Consider the following 17,656-nt stretch of genomic DNA (forward strand, 5'->3'; position numbering starts at 1 on the left):
CTAATATGGCAGATGGATTCTCAAACGAACATTTTGAAATGTAAAATCAGAAATGCACAGTTATCTGGAAATAATTAGGTTGTAAGGCAGTGAAAAATTAGGTTTTAATTGTTTTTTAAGTTGCATTTTCTTTTGCTTTTTGTGGCAAGGATAAATTTTTAATTATGAGCATATGAAACACAGATGAAGTGCAGTTCAAGTCTCGTCTACTATTTGCAAGTACACTTTGTGTGTCTTCAGAAAAAATGTTTAGAGAATTCAAATGGTCTTATAACTAAAGACTGTTGATTAAAGTAAAGTAGCAGATGGATAAAATAGAAGTTCAACAGTTTTACAATACTTTTGATGCCGTGAATGACCCTTCCCCTCAAAAACAGGACTTCGAGCCACGTTAGTGTAGGGTAAGATAAAAAGTAAAGGTCCTTTAATAACACAGGGCCTACAGCCCACAGGAATACAGGATGACATGCATGTGTCTCAGTTCTTGTTTCCATGGCTTTTATAATAAGATCCCTCCAATCATTGCTTTACACATTTCTCAGTCCAGCCCCAGTCCCACCCCTGGTCCAACCCCCTGGAATTGGGTCTGGGGTCGTCAAGACCCTCTGTCTTCATCAACTCTTCTTCCTCATGCACACAAAGGTCTCTTGAAGTTCATCCAATTCTGGCTTTTGGGTCACTCTCACCTATGTTTATGTTTCATTCTGTAGGCCTTCTGATATCCTTCAGCTCTTTACCTTGGAAAGGAGTCTAAACAAGATTAATTAAGTAAAGGAATTTGAGCTCCCTGTTCTGGGACAGGGGTAGTGATAGAAAGGCATTAAACTTAAGCTGTTAGAAATATTAACCCTCTAAAAATCTACAACTACTGTGTTACTAAAATCTACAAAATGTGAAAATCAGAACAAAAACCCTTTTGGCATCACTTTGAAAAAGATCTTTGGGATAATTTTATAAGGTTGTGTTTATTCTCTCCATTTCAGTCTTCAACATGTTTAATGATAAGTGGGTAAATGTGAGAGGTGGTTCTGATTTGTTGATCACAAGTTTTAATTCCTTTTTGATGTTCTCTAAGTTAGCAAACCTGGACAGTAATATATGAAGTTTATTGGTTTTTATGTTCAAGTCTCCAGCAATTGCTTTTGACGAGGTAGAGAAATGAAGTAATTATGGGATAACAATTAAAAAGCCGTGGTTGAAAATAATTATTAAAATAATTATTAAATAATATTGAAAACACTGTATTTTGTATAATTTGAATGCTTCTGAATACGCATTCAGTTCTGGTTTTCAGTTCTCAAAGCAAATACTAAGAAATTATCTGAAGAGGAAGATTAATCTGGAGAAGTTGGAATTCTTTTGTTTTTTTAAGTACGATGGGAACATGAAATGCTGGAGAGGTTTCATATTTATTTTTAATGGTCAAATGGTGTAAAATTAGTAAATTTTCTTGAGGCTGTTAACTGTTTAATGTGTCTTCTAATTTTTTTCTCTGTTAAAATAGAAAACCTCACCTTATTATAAGATTCAGTTCTCTGAATATAACTTTGGGAACATACAACCAGCACAAAACTGTAACTGAAATTGTGCTTTTATATGCATCATTTTTATACTTTCTGAAATTTGAATCCTAAAATAGAATTTAATTTTCTTACCCTCTTTAGAGCTTTAAATAGCTTCCTTTCATTTTAATTTTATTCCACATGGGAACTCTTTTGGTTTACTGGTGACAAATCTTTTAACTTGCCCCTTTCTGCATCTAAGCTCGGTGCTGTAGTAAGAACATAATGCATTTGTTTCATGAATTTCTATTATGTAATTATTACTTCTTTTTTTTTCTCCCTTCTCCCACTGTCTAGTCAGCATATTGATGAATTACCTCTAGTGCTGATTTTTGGAATTGCTACATCACCAATGATTATCCACAGATTACTTCCTCACTCTGTTTCCTCTCTGCTGTGCATAGAGCTTTTCCAGTCCCTTTCCTGTAAGGAGCACCTGTCTACTATAATTGACAAGGTAATTCCCTTTCTAAATAGAAGGAGTGTGTGTGTATTGAAGCACAGTCTACATATGTGGCCTTTAAGATAAGTTTATCTGAAGGTTTTGAAAAGGAATCTGTTCCTGAGAGCTGTGGATTTTTGATATTTTTACTCATGGCTTCAGGGTAGCTTAATGCTGGGCTCCCTTCTCACAGTAAGACACACTCAAACAACTGCTTCCATCTTTCATTTGCATTGAGATCTGTGTGCGTGGACTTGGCCAGTTACACTTTCATATTCATGGAATCATAGAATTGATTGGGTTGGAAAAGACTTCCGAGATCATCAAGTCCAACCCTTGGTCCAACTCCAGTCCATTTACCAGATCATGGCACTCAGTGCCATGTCCAATCTCAGTTTATAAACCTCCAGGGATGGGGAATCCACCACCTCTCTGGGCAGCCCATTCCAATGCCTGATTACTCTCTCTGCAAAGAATTTCTTTCTGATGTCCAGCTTAAATTGCCCCTGGCAGAGCTTGAGCCTGTGCCCCCTTGTCCTGTTGCTGAGTGCCTGGGAGAAGAGACCAGCCCCCACCTGGCTATAACTTGCCTTCAGGTAGTTCTAGACAGTGATGAGGTCACCTCTGAGCCTCCTCTTCTCCAGGCTAAACAACCTCTTATTCAAAGTAGTGCTTTGATTTGAGTTTCACTTTATTCTAGAAAAAGATAGCTTTAAAGTGAGAAGAATAACAGTTCAGCCTGAGCTTTGCCACCTTTCAGACATTAGCTCAGTTATTCAAATGTTCAAGCCATATAAATGTTATGCCTGTGGGTTTCTTGGTACGCTGCTTTGTGCAGGATTTCCAAAATTACTGTTGCACGTGCTGAAAGTCGTGTTATTCGTTACAGCAGTGTCTGTTTGTTTGCAGTTTTACAAAGAAATACAAAAATAGCATTAAGCAAAACTAACTTCAAATGCTGCTTTAGTAAAAGGTACTTAGAAAAATGTGATAAAATAATAAACTGAAAAAAATCTTTGCATTAGTAGAAATACTGATTTTAGAAGCTGGAATTGTATTTAGTATCTCATTTAGTTGAATGCAAACACATAGTGAGAGTTGTATCAAATTATATATATATGTTTTGCTTATTTGAATTCAGGAGAAAATTTCTGCTATGGCTACTTTTTCTTTTTATCTCCCTTTCAGTTGCTCCTGACAGACCAGTTTCCCTTTAAACTGGGTGAGAAAGTTCTGCAGGTTCTCATCAACATATTCTTGTACCACGATTTTTCTGTCCAGAATTTTATCAAAGGATTTCAGGTAGGCAGTGGTAACAAGAATTCAAATTAGGGTTGTGAAAACAAAAGGTAATTACTAGGCACTGAAAGATTTCTTAGGACCTAATATTCCTGAAAAAGTGTCCTTTGGAAACAGTTTGGATCTGTGAACAGATGTGTGTTTTGAAACCTTAACTGGTAAGAGTTTTACAGAAAACTTGTAGGATGGGTATGGAGAAGCATGTAAAAGCTTACTCTGCCCTAAAACCCTCATTATTTTATGGTTACATTAGAAATGGTGACCTGCCTAAGTGAGTAGAAAGAGCTATATTTTTCTGTAGATTAACCTGTAGCTTTCTAACACCCCTGTCAGAACTCTCCAGCTCTGATTGTCTCTACCAGGTACTTGGATCTGGCTTGCCTTGTTGTGAGTAGGCTATAGTAGTGTCTCTCCCCCTCTTGAACTCTTCTCACACAGTTTCTGGATGCACACTTCTTACCTTTTCAGGGAAATAAGGGCTACAGGGTCATTTGCTTCGTGCCTCAGAGTAGTTAATGTTTGTGCTCCAAGCAGCTCTGCATGAACGTGGAGTTACATTTCTCCTCTCTGAGGAGACAAAGTGGAATAGTTCAATGTTTCCCAAAATAGCCTGTACAGAGCACAATAATTAAATTTTTGTTGACTTATGTAGCTCTTCATATTGAGATGTATTTCTGTGTCTGAGTCTCCTTGTAACTTCTGTGGATTGCAGACAAGAGTTCTCTGAGTAATTTGTAGTCCCTGTAATCTGTTTTAATGCAGGTTTGTGAAATTGTGTCTTTCTTGCCTGGTTCCATGTGTGACCCTGTTAGTAAAACATGCCCTTCTAATGTTATATACTTTTAGAGTTTCTCATATTCTTTGATATCTAAGTTTGAATGATTACATGTGGCCAGGAGAAATATCCTAGCCATAGTACCTCTTCCTGCAGACAGACCTGTGTGGACTTTTCAACTCCTCTAATTTGAAAGAGTCAGCAAAATTTAATAATTCTCCATTGGCCTGATACAAACATGCAAGTTCTAGCTGTGACATTGTATGGCTGAGTCCTTGTATGTTAAAAGTATTCAAGGATGAAGCAATTTCATATCAGATTTTCTATATAATGAATAGAAGGTATCAGTATCATCTCATTATGTCTAGGCATAATGTTAACTTTTCTGAGAGAGAATCTTTTGTCTTTGGTAGTTTTTATGTTTTAAAAGTTTTTAGTGAGCTAGTCTGTTTGACTGGGTTTTGTTTGGTTTTTTAGAGTAGATGTGATGAGCATATGCTAATGTTCTGCAAGGCCCTGATATTGCAAATGTTTAATGCAGGTGAAATCAGTGATAAAGTGAATTTGTATGTATGCACAGACAGAGCTTAACAGTGTATTTTTGTATACATGAAGCAGAAATTGAAATTAGAACATGTGGTAAGTTTGCTTGTAAAACAGCAAACAGCTGTTGCTCTTCATATCTCTTAAATGCAGCCTTTGTTATTTGTGAGCATTGGAGCTGAATATGTAACCTAAAGAATGCAGTAATTCATGTAAGTGAATAGAAGATATTTGACAAGCTTATAGTCATTACATAAGAGAGGGGAAGTATGAAATACTGAAAATGAACAGCACATACAGCAAAGAAGGTAGTTACATGACTATTTGAAATTGTATAATCAGTGTCCTGTAATGACTTATGGAATCTTTATGAATTGTAATGCATTTTTTTTGAAGAGTACCATTGTAGCAATAAGAAAGCATTAAAAGGTAGATAGATATAGCAGGGAGGATGAATTTTATTAACACCCCTATTTCTTCCTTCGTTTTTCAGCTCTGTGTTGTGGAGCACTTCTTTTCCCAGCCTCTTAGTGTACTGTGTTGCCAACTGGTAGATCTTAAGGAGAGAGTTACTTCTTTATCTCATAATCAGTGTGAAAACATTCGGAGACTGCCCTCTTTTAGAAGGTAAAAGGGAAAATAGATTTTTTGGACAATCATTTATTGGGTCAGCTTTAAAATAGAATTAAATAATCTGTAAATGTAGCTCTGCAAAAACTGTAGCTCATTTGTGCACGTTTCTATGGCAAAGGTAAATTGATCAAGTGGAGTACAGGAAGCCTTAATCTTCTGATCTAGAGAGTACAGCTTCTGTCATGTGTAATCACTTGATTTTTTTTTCTTCTTGTTCTCAATACAGAAACAAGATATTATGACAAATAACCATAAATCACTTTTGAACTTGTTAAGCTGATTTGGAGCATAATCTCCATGGTTTTGGAGTGGCCTTCCAACTTGTTGGATTGGACTGTCCTTTTTGAATCTTTCCAAAGAAATCTTTCTAGTAGCATAAACATTTTATTTTTTGAAACCCTAGAATCTTTCTTTACATTATAATTTTTATGTTGTTTTTCTTTCTTGCCATCAGGTATGTGGAAAAGCAAGAGTCAGGGAAACAGATTGCACTGCTGACAACAGACAACTTCTTAAAGGTAGAATTTTAAGAACATCTTTGGAAAACAGATAACTTGCCCAATGTATTAGTTCATGGAGCATAATAAAATACAAGACCAAGATGTATAGTTCTATATAACATCTTTCACACAGAACATACTGTACTTCATGTCCAGTAATTAAGAATTAGGATTGGCGGGTCAAAATTCCAGATCTCTAGGGTTGCCTTTATATCAAGCTGCACAACTTTCTTGCATCAAGAAGTTAGTTACGTTAAGAGACGTAACTGCTTAAAGAGAAGATTGCATGCTTTATTTATGGCCAAGTCCTTTTGTGCTTCCCCAGACTGAGTTTCTTGGAAGTTCAGTTAAGAGTCTGAAAGAATGTGTAAGTAATCTTGGAGGTTATTTCATAAGCTCTTAATCCTTCATGCCCTCTGCGTAGTTTCTGATTTAACTCAGTAGGGCCAAGTCTATATCCCTAGGCACACATTCACACTAGATCTCATACAGGATTAAAACTTCAATTAGTTACATGTTTATATGAAGCTTTGTCATGTGATTGAAGTCACACTACTACTATTGTGAGCCCTTGAGGAATTCACCATCACCTGAACCACTCCCAATAGAAGCATTGTTCAAGGTAAAGGGTTTCTCCTAACTCTTCAAGTCTACCTAACCTGTCAGGCAAATGGTACTACAGAGAGAAAGCTATTAGTTTGTCTTAGCAGAGCTTCCTGGACTGTGAGGCTTTTTCAAGTGTGAAGAACTATGATAGTGGCTGGAAGGGAGGTTAGTAGCAGGCAAGTTTGCAAGTGCAATTACAGGAGTCAAGGCAAGGCATCATTTTATGTCATTTTATGATCCATAATCTTCATTGGCAAAAACAGACTAAGCTACTGCTGTTCCCTTGCTGGCAGTCCTGTGGTGTAAAGGAGAGCACTCTGGACTCTGAATCCCAAGGTCCTGAGTTCAAGTCTCAGTGGGACCATCCCCTGGCAGTTCAATGCCTCCCTGCCATCCCATCCTGTCACATCTCGGATGCTCAGCAGGGTCAGCCCCGGTTAGTACCGGGTGCTGTGACAGTCCCGAGGACTTCCCTGTCACTGTCCAAGCTCGCTCGGCCGTGGCAGATGGACCTCAGGACTGAAACGGTGGGGCCAGTTCTGCACACGCTGTGCCTCACCTAAAACATCCACTGCACAGGTTGGAAGGGCACACCCACATGGGGAGAGTCTGGCCATACATATTCAGACCCACTTTAAAAGTTGAAGACTCATCAGCTTTATATGTTTTAAACCTTATGTTTCGTAATATTTATTTCACAAGCCTCACCCTGTAAGTTTGCGTAGGAAGCCGGAATTTTTGTGCCTACGTGTGTATGATGCTTCTCACAAATTCCAATTGAAGGCATTTGTTCTAACCTCTACAGTAGGGGTAGGACCATTAGTGCCCTGCCAAGCTGGCAGTGTGGTGTGCTTGGGAAGAAAAGGTTCTTCTGCAGCATTGATGAGGAGCTGTTTATTCTGTATGTCATGCTAATCTACAGTATCATTTCGAACTTTGGAAAGAAACACTTTCAAAGTCACTTTTGTACTATTTTATATAAATTTACTGTTCATGCTTCAGGACCAGGTAAACTTGGTGTTCAAGCTTAGCCCCTAAATGTGCAATATCCTTTATCAGCTGCATTTATATGGCAATGTAGAGAATCCTGTGTTTTTTTCCTCTTTATCTTTGACTGAAGACAGGGGAGAGAAGACCTTTTGATTCACAAACTGAAATGTAACGCCCAGAGTACTTTAGTGTAGTTACCAGAATTTTGGAGTGTGGTTTTTCGGAAGTGTTAATATCTGCTTCCAAGAGAGGCCAGTGATAATGAGATGCCATTCAGCAAATTAAGTAGCAGCAGTCAATAGTTTCTTTTTCCTAATACGTGATTTTTTTTCTACAGTTCTCAACTCATGAGTATAAAAAAGTCAAATTAAGAACACATAGGAGCAGCCACTGAATATTTCCTTACTTTCTGTGAACTGCTCTTTTTATGTATACCTAGCTAATAAAAACAGCAGCCACCCACAATTTTAAGAATTAAATGCATTTGTAATATAAAAATGCACATTTTAATAAAAGTAGCTATATAACTAGTCATTGCCTATTAAAGGGATGATGTATAGTCTCATTGTTAGATAACATAGCAAATACAAAGGCCTAACTATAGGTGAAAATGGTAAAATAATAATTTTAATGAATAACAAATATCTGATGAGCTGCACAAAGTACATACAGTTAACAATATGCAGTGTGAATGCAGTGAGCTGTTGAAATACAGTGATCTTAATTTAACATTGGTGATTTCAATCATAGCACACTACAATGTTAAAATTACTTTTAAGTGCTCTATGAGAGTTTTAAGTGGATGTCAGAATGACTTAAAAAATTATTCTGTCACTGTAGGAAGAAACACAGAAGTTGCTGGAGGACTTACATGTTTACCATAACAATTATGTTTCAGTTCTGAGATGTCTCCATGTTTTCACATCTTCTCTTCCAAAATATCCTTTGGGCAAGCAGGTGAGGTACTGTTATATATGGGGTTTGTTGGTTTTTTTCTCGAAGTATGATATCTGAATAAATATTTACTCTTTGTTTACTAATGTGCTGGTTTGCCCCCTTAAAATGAAGACAGATTTCTTACTATGGGCGGAGGGCAACAAGAGTTTCTTTATGGCATGGATGATACCTTGTCAGCAAACAGGAAGGAGTTTCCAGGGGATGCAGATGCACAGATCAGCAAAAGAACCCACACATTGACATTCCCACTTCTGGGATCATCTGTATGCATTGCAGACAGTGTATACTCTTCTGCCACAATTAGGTCAGTCATCAAATTCAGATTAAGAGACTGAGCTTTTAGCAACCTTCTGTACAGGAAAAAGTGATAGTTAAGAACAGTGATAATTGCTCTAATAACCCTATTGCTATAATGTCATTAAATCCACCTTCTCATGGTAAGCAATTTCTTCTTCTGGTAGAAGAGCAATATATTCTGTGCATGTGCACTTGTTTCTCAGTTCTAAGTGTTTTACATACTATAACTACAGTCTGTGCCTAACTACAAAAGCAGCGTGAACTGTACCAGTAGTTGGGAATAAAAGGATGTTTTAGGTGGGACATTTGATTTGAGTTCTTCCCTACAGTTATCTTTGTCTGAATGTTAGTTGTTTGAAACATGGTTCAGAGCAACACTAGAATCTTAGTTCTGGAAGATATTAAGTGCTCTCATTTCTTTTGCAATCATTCTGCATCTTTGGAAAACAAGCTGCAAAGGAATTGCATATTACTTTAAACAGCTTATTGTAAGATTTCTGCATTGCTTTGTAAAACACTTTATCCTTTTTTCATCCTCTGTGTAACAGATCAGGGATCTGCACTGTGCATGTTTGGAAAACCAAGTGTGGGAGACAAAGGAGTATGAGTCATCTCTTCAGCTAGCAAGGTGATTTTTTCCCCTATTTTGTTTTAATACCACTGTACACATGGAGAGTATCAGTCATCAGTTATTCCGCAACTTAAAGCTGAGGATATTACCTGTTTTAGGATTGCTTGCAAGTGCAAAACCTGCTGTTTTCACTTTTGGTTTTCTACTGATTTCTGTAAAATTCAACCAGGTTCTAATATCTCATATTCCCTGAGTAATTATGATGAAACCACTGAGATTATTTTGTGTGAATGAGAACATGAGCTGGGTTTTGTCTTCTAAAGTATGATTGTGTTAGATGTTATCAATCAAATTATTAGTTTCAGTTGGCTGTGAAAATTAGAATCTGTTCCAAATAAATAATAGCTTGAGACCTTTCTTTTTTATTTTACTTCTTCTGTCCTTCTTTTGTTTAATAGTTTGTACAGGGACTGAGTTAAAATTTTGTGTTATTGTGAGAGTAGGACTTTAGTAGAGTCTATAATTGCGTTGCCAGCCAATTCTCTTAGAAGAAAATATTTCCATTGCAGTGTTACAGCTACAGACTTTTAAATGTGCTTTAAAGAGACACATGGCAAGTGTCTGTTTCCTGATAATTGCATCATTCAAATGGTACATGGGTTGTGCTGCACTTGAGTAGATGCAACACTGTTACTGTGAGTGTTTCTTCTGGAGTCTCTGAGCTGGTGAGGTTTGATCTGTCACGCTGGAAAACTGCTTAGAAGAAACATGTCAGTGGTAGGTAAAGAATAACTTTCTGGGCTCATATACACAAGTAAATATACACTTCAAATTCTACCTTTGCCATAGCCACCAGAGTGGTTCTTAGCCATAGCTACCACGCCGTGTTCTTCACCCTTATCCCTTTGAAAGGATTACATGCTTGGTTTGTCATTTCTGCAATCTTTCCTTATTATTCCTTCTCTGACTCTCCTGAATCTTGACAGCACTCGGTCACCTATCAACTTTTGCCCACAAATGCATCATTCTGCTTTCCTGTATTGTTTCTCTGTAATCTCTTAATAACACTTGGCCATTTTCCCTCTCCTTTTTCTCCTGTGTTTAATTTGCTTTCATCCTCTCTGAATTTGTCTGTCTCTTCTGCCTCAAAGCTGATGCTGCCATCAGATTCTGGCTTGCTCCCCTTTTATTCTTATCTGTTCATCTCTCTCCTGTTGTTCTCCTGGTCTTGGCTCCCACTGTGGGAGCTTTGATAGAAATACAGTGATTGTGGTCATTCCTTTCATAGATGATGATTCTTTGCTTTTATCCAGAAAGTCTGTCATTTTCCTAACAAAACTTGTCCAATACAATTTCTTCACATACTTGGAATTCTAGCTGTGACTATTAATTTTTTCAGCTTTTAACTTTAATTCTATTTTCCATTTTACACATACTTCCTCTTGTCTCTGCTTTTTCTACATGGAATCTTGCTGCCATCTTTTAGAAGAATATGATAAAATGTGGTCTTTCCCCTTCTACTGATAATTTTTTTTCCCCTTTTCCTCAGCTTTAGAAGTTACTCACTGTTCTTTAATATCTCTGCCTTCTCAGAAGCCACATCATCTGTGTGTTCACCCTTCCCCACCCCATGTTCTTCTTTTCAATGTTTTTCTGGAATCCATCTTTTCTCTTGTAGAAAGTGAAAAAAAGCTTTAGATCAGCTTATTTCTCATTTTCTAATGAAGTATCTCTTTTGACTTTCATGAATTATGCTTGAATGTGGGGGTTTCAGTGGTTGAATTGAGTTTCTTTTTTAGTTTTTTTTCTCTGCTTCATCCTTTCCTTTTGTCCGTTCTGGTAGAAGTGATTACCCAGAGATCCTGTTTCAGGTCATCTTAACTTTAGCAATCTAGACCACAGTTATTCTGCTTGAGTTGTCTACAGTCTATAAAATACCATGGGTCAACAGGAAGAATGTTCGCTTTGGATTAATCCAATCAGAAGAGAGAGGAGATAAGAGGTGTTGCAGAGTGTCTCAGTTGATTGGTTATGTGGAGCTAACTGCCTGGGACTTCTGGTCAAACTCCGAGGCTGCAAAACTTGCAGGCTAACCTATTGTCCTCTGTCTAGATGTTGTACTCTGTTTTTTGTCTGCCAATCATTGATGGCTTTTCATCACATGCTGCTTATCACAGTCCTGCCCTTCTGTGACTCGTCATTTTGGTGCTGACCAATCTCTGTTATTGCTTCTTCAGGTGATTCCCCACTTCAGCATTCAGAAGGAGTTTCTGTGGACTTCATCCCAGCTTCCTTTCTTCTCTTTCATAACTTGAAATAAGATTTATTTACTGCCATATAATGATCTGAGATCTTACTTTCTGCTTTAAGCCTGACTCCTAATCGCATTAAAATCTTAACCCCACTCTCTGATAACTGGCATACTTTGCAGTAATCTCAGGCCTAAAAGAGTGAAAAGGATCCTTTTCTGGTTCCTTGTAAATGATAACCATCTCTTCTGTTCTTTGGGCCCTGTAATCCCATTGTTGCCATAAACAAGTTTTTCTACAACTTGCAGTTTCATTTTGAATGATATTGCTAAAATAAATTTGTTCTTTCCCATTCACAGATCTGCAGCTCTTCTTATCCTCTCTCCATTTTGGGTGTTTAATTATTTCAGTGTTTTGTCTGGCCTGGAACAAGGCTATCTTGTTTACCCATTGTGTTATACAAGACAGTTTCAAAATGTTTTCTAGCCTTTTGTGAAGTCAAGGCCACTCTTTGTGTTTTTAACTCCTACTGCTTTTCTGTACAAAACAAGTGTGTCTGAAAGCAATACTTGATTTGGAAAAATCCATAACCCTGAAGCAGATAAACTGAAGTTTGAAATTCTTACCTTTATAAGAATTGAACATCAACTGCCAGTAAGAAACTAGAACTCAAATTGCAGTTGTCCCTCCAGGTATCCACAGAGCTTCCCCAGCCTTAGTCTGAATTTCTTAGTGTTTATGTAGCTGATACGGAAACCCACTGCCTGACACACTGACCACCACCCTTTAATTCTTCTGTCATATTCCCTTTTTTGTGTAGCTGTACTTTTTGTGTCTTCTAAAGTCCTCAAACTATTAGCATTAATCATAGAATCATAGAATCAATTGGGTTGGAAAAGACCTCCAAGATCATCAAGTCCAACCCTTGGTCCAACTCCAGTCCATTTACCAGATCATGGCACTCAGTGCCACGTCCAATCTCAGTTTAAAAACCTCCAGGGATGGTGAATCCACCCTCTCTTTGGGCAACCCATTCCAATGCCTGATTACTCTCTCTGGAAAGAATTTTTTTCTGATATCCAACTTAAATTTCCCCTGGCAGAGCTTAAGCCCGTGCCCCCTTGTTCTATTGCTGAGTGCCTGGGAGAAGAGACCAACCCCCACCTGGCTATAACTTCCCTTCAGGTAGTTCTAGACAGTGATGAGGTCACCTCTGAGCCTCCTCTTCTCCAGGCTAAACAACCCCAGCTCCCTTAGCCTCTCCCCATAGGGCTTGTGCTCCATTCCCTTCACCAGCCTTGTTGCTCTTCTCTGGACCCGCTCCAGCACCTCAATATCCTTTCTGAACTGAGGGGCCCAGAACTGAACACAATACTCAAGGTGTGGCCTCACCAACGCAGAGTACAGGGGAAGGGTCACTGCCGTGGGACTGCTGGCCACGCTATTTTTGATACAGGACAGGATCCCATTGGCCTTCTTGGCCACCTGGGCACACTGTTGGCTCATGTTGAGCTTCCTATCAATTAGTACTCCAAGGTCCCTTTCTGCCTGGCTGCTCTCCAGCCACTCTGTGCCCAGCCTGTAGCGCTGCAGGGGGTTGTTGTGGCCAAAGTGCAGGACCCGGCACTTGGCCTTGTTGAACTTCATCCTATTGGAATCAGCCCATCTCTCAAGTCTATCCAGATCCCTCTGCAGAGCCCTCCTGCCTTCCAGCAGGTCGACACTCCCTCCCAACTTGGTGTCATCAGCAAATTTACTGATAATGGTCTCAATCTCCTCATCTAAATCATCAATAAAGATGTTAAACAGGACTGGACCCAACACAGACCCTTGGGGAACACCACTAGTGACTGGCCGCCAGCTGGATGCAGCTCCATTCACCAGCACTCTCTGTTTTGTACTACTAGCACCTTTGTTTTGTGTAAGACACAGCAAAAGCACAAGAACAGGCTGGGAAGGGCTGCAAGTAACAGAGACTTCACATCTGTGTGGTTGTTCAGAACCAGAGTGTTTAGCAATGGGAACCTCTCACGCTGTGTGACAAAAGTTACATGCGTGTGTAATGGTACTGGCTGGATGCAATGGCTAATTCTGGATTTCATTTATGGATGTTTGCAAGGACCTGCTTTGTTGTCTTTTAAATTAAGAGTCTTGAGTAGTGTTTGGTGACATTTATAAAAGGCCTTAATAATTTAATAGGAAGTAAATGCAGGGCTGGAGATTGGGCTAGATGATCTCAACAAGTCCCTTCCGACTTGAATAGTTCTGGGATTCTAGTGGTGGTTACAATTACAGCAATTAAAGAAACCCCAATAAAACAGCAATTCTGATTTCATTTGAGAGTCATTTTGAATCACAGAAAGTAATGAATTTTGTGGATGTGTGTTTACATACTGATTTATTTTTTTTTACCATTTCATTTACCATTCTTGGGTATGAGTTATGAACCCTACCATACTTGTTTTTTGATGGGTTATTTTTGTTTGGGTTTTTTGTTTGTTTCTTTGGTGCTTTTTGTTTGTTTGGTGGTTTTTTCTGACTCACAGTTTCAAAAATTGGAACTCCTGTATCTAGCAAGTGATTTTAGGTAGACTATCAGAAAACCTTTTGTTCTGCCAGAAAATGTGAAGGACATCTTCACCAAAACAAATGGGTTTGTTTCTTTTTGTTTAGGAAAGCAAGAAAAGAATTGACTTTACTGCAAGACTGAATGCTTGAAATCTTTTTTCCTTTTAAAGGAGTCTTTAAATTTTTGTTTTAACTTTTTTTAAACTAAGAACATTGAAAGCTGTTTCATCATTCTGCATTTTAACTTCAGCCAGCAATTGTGTCTTTCAGGATGTTGAATAAGTCTGACTTGGTAACCATGCTTCAACAATGTGTGGAAATTTTGCTGTCATCTTCTGGAAAAGAGTTTGATAAGACAGTAGAGAAGTTGAAGGAGTTCTTGACCCAGTTTCAGAATCTAGAAGGTGGGTGTGCACCATCATGTATTCCATTGCAGATTATGTAAAAGCTGTTTTGTAATCTGACCAATGGGTTTCATTTTCCCTGAGATATCCTGTGATTGTATCAAACCATCAGATTTGCAGGATTGTTTTTTTAAATACATGCACAAAATTGCAAAATCTTTATATTCTTTACTGATATGTGTTTTTTATAATATGGAAGAGTGATGTAAGATAAGAAATTGGACAGATCAGCAAACATTACTCACTAAATCTCTCATGCTTGTATTTTGAGCACTTTAGCAGGCGATGCAATTGTCAAAAATATTTAACAAATAAAAAACTATATTGAAAGATAATAGCAGCAGACTTCCTTAGGACCTGGTATTTAATTCAAATGTACATGAAGTTCTTTGACCTGCAGGCTCAGAGCCCGGACACCAAGGGCCAGTTGCCAGGGCTGGGCTGACATGCTGTAACTTATCAATATATTGATTGTTCCTGGTGGAGGATGTATTACAAGGCTTAGCAAGGCAAATGAGCAGCAGCCTTCTGTCTTTCAGAGGCAGGCTGACAGAAGCTGACATCTTCCTTCTGAAATAGTAGTGTGACATATCCCAGGATTCTTCTGGAATAGCAATTTCGTTGTTTCCCCTTAACAGTGAAGTGCTCCCCAGTGATTCCCTTAAAGATGAATTGGTTATCATCTGGTCTCTTTTATGCATATTAATTAAGCTCATTATCGGTGTGGTTGCTACCTAGCATTTGGATAAGTAGATAATATGCCACCAAATGCAGTCTAATATTAATTAAAGTAGTTGTGTAATGCTTTAGGGTTAATTGGGAGTTGTTTAGAAGAATTGGCTCTTGCCTGTTCTGTGTATTTTTAATAGGTGTAGTAATAGCAGAAGGGCAGTCCCATGGTGTAAAGGAGAGCACTCTGGACTCTGAATCCCAAGGTCCTGAGTTCGAGTCTCAGTGGGGACTGTCCCCTGGCCCTCCCTGGCATCCCATCCCGTCACATCTCAGATGCTCAGCGGGGTCAGCCCTGGTTAGTACCAGGTGCTGTGACAGTCCCGAGGACTTCACTGTCACTGTCCAAGCTCACTCGGCCGTGGCTGATGGACCTCAGGACTTAAACGGTGGGGCCAGTTCTGCACACGCTGTGCCTGACCTAAAAAATCCACTGCGCAGGCTGGAAGGGCACACCCACGTGGGGAGAGCCCTTCCCAAATCTGCGTTCACATAGTCTGGCCATACGTACACATACAGTGATAGCACAGCTGTGGTAGAGGAAATAGGTCATCACTTTGAAAAAGCTGTATATGTCACTGAAGGTACCAGCACTGAAGAATCTGAACTATGACAGAAAACCTAATGGTTCATCTTGTTTGGCTAAAAAGAATTGAAGCAAAAAACTTTTAAGTAGTTGTATTTTTACCTTGAGGAAATGAATAAAGAACAACAACTGTGAATTCAGAGACTCACAGAATTATAAAACACAAAAGACAGTATTTATTTTCACTTAGGAGTTGAAAATGATTTTAAAGCAGAGAAGGTCTAATGAACTCATGAATGTTCTTCGTTTTCAAAGTGATTTAAGCTATAATGGAAAAGTGAGAAGGGGAAGTTAAGAGAAACTGTATGTGAATAGGTTGCTGAGTTAGATAACTTCTTACTCTATATTTATGTGATTTTATTGATCTTCAGCAGTTCTTGGAAGTCTACCAAAAATGTTACGTACCCAAATCGCCCACAGAACCTTTAGAGTGAAAGGATAGTCCAAAATACTATTTTTTTAACAACAACAAAGTCCATTTTCCTGACTGCCTAATGAACTGAAAAACATAAAATCGTGAAGCCTGAGGAAACATGATATCTTTATGTTCAGTCTCTTTTGACCTGAAAGATTTGAAGGGGTCTGAGGGGGCTAAATTGATGTAGTAGTGGTGAGGAAGTTTTCTGTTTTGAAGTCTTCAACATGCCTACCAATGTCCACTGGGCCCTGGAAATACCAAATTATGCTATGCAGGTTGCCCAAAAGCTTTTATATATCATGACTTTCACTGCTGATCAGAGCTTTGCTTGTGACCTGTAGGTGGAATCTCTATCTACCATCTTCTTAAGTAAGACAACAATTTTAGTTACCTGGTTACCTTTTGGTTTGATTTTGTTTGTAGCTCATCCTGTCATTGGTTGTGCTTTGGGAGTTTTTGCTTCTTTGGTTTTAGTTAAAAATTACTAATAATTGATGGAATTGATAACAAACTGCATGTCTATGAAATTGAAATTTTGTTATAAATGAAGATGAGAACAAAACTGGGCAATTAAATGCCTTAGCACACTTCTGTTTTGCTGCTCTGGTTGCAGTTTCTGGGTTGCATAATGAGAACTCATTTCTTACTCAGTGTTTTTCTACACATGGCAGGGTTAAAAATACATGTGTGGCTTCTTGGATACTCCTAAAGCATTAGTAGTATCTCATACTAATCTGTCCAATTTACAAATGTTTATAGTATGGCCCCGGATAGCATAAACAGAATTCACATGATGTGCAAGGCTTGTGCTGGGTCTTTGCTCAGGGCTGAATTGTTTCAGTTAGTTGATTGCTGTTTAAGCTGCCCTGCAGATGCCTTTTTTAACAATCTTTGCAAGGTGCAAGACTCAAACATTGCCTGTGTTTGGTCTATGTGAACAAGTAACTGAACACTTCTCAGATTGCTTGGGTGAGGGGGTTTATGTTGGTAGTCAAGAAAAGTTTATCCCACGTATCAAACATTAGTTTTGTTCTAGTAGCAGAAGCTTTCCAAGAACGAGATGTGTCCATATCATCACAAAAGGAGCTCCAGAAGAAGACAGACCTTTATCATCTTCAGAAGGTTAGGCCTGCACAGGCTTTACTGATTCCTTAACTGAATCTTTTAAGTTGTAATTGTTTGTGGATGGTTCTTCCCAGCTTGCTGGAGCTCTGAGTAAAGGTTGTGTATAAGTGTCTAATCTTAAAAATTAATGAATAAGTACCAACTATGTATGTCAGACCCTCCTGACACATAGAAAATTATAGAAAATACCTATCCTAATCTAGGATTTTAAAATGCAAGTTAGATGTCTTTATTTAACTTGTAATTCAAACATTCTGTCTAACACATATTTCTCTGAATTTCCCAAACTTCTACAGGTGTGAGAACTGAATACATTGGCCTAAATAAAAATAATTGCATAATCACATTCTCAAACATCATTAGTGAAGGCATGACAGCAAAAATTAATTATACATGTTAAAC

At 38.3% G+C, this 17,656-nt stretch overlaps 1 protein-coding gene across 3 annotated transcripts in view; it reads left to right on the forward strand.

Annotated features, from left to right (window-relative positions):
• The window catches only part of ORC3 (origin recognition complex subunit 3), a 39,215-nt gene that overhangs the window by 13,224 nt on the left and 8,335 nt on the right, over nt 1-17,656 (forward strand). For 2 of the 3 annotated variants that reach the window (XM_071548725.1, XM_071548724.1), the window contains 8 exons: nt 1,860-2,019; nt 3,193-3,306; nt 5,115-5,248; nt 5,709-5,772; nt 8,191-8,307; nt 9,153-9,232; nt 14,263-14,396; nt 17,166-17,251. In XM_071548725.1, coding sequence (XP_071404826.1) covers nt 1,860-2,019; nt 3,193-3,306; nt 5,115-5,248; nt 5,709-5,772; nt 8,191-8,307; nt 9,153-9,232; nt 14,263-14,396; nt 17,166-17,251 — 889 coding nt within the window. The remainder of the gene's footprint in view (nt 1-1,859; nt 2,020-3,192; nt 3,307-5,114; nt 5,249-5,708; nt 5,773-8,190; nt 8,308-9,152; nt 9,233-14,262; nt 14,397-17,165; nt 17,252-17,656) is intronic. The other variant, XM_071548726.1, reaches the window with a different exon arrangement.

Source organism: Pithys albifrons, chromosome 2 (genome assembly GCF_047495875.1).
Source record: "Pithys albifrons albifrons isolate INPA30051 chromosome 2, PitAlb_v1, whole genome shotgun sequence".
Classification (NCBI taxonomy): Eukaryota; Metazoa; Chordata; class Aves; order Passeriformes; family Thamnophilidae; genus Pithys; species Pithys albifrons.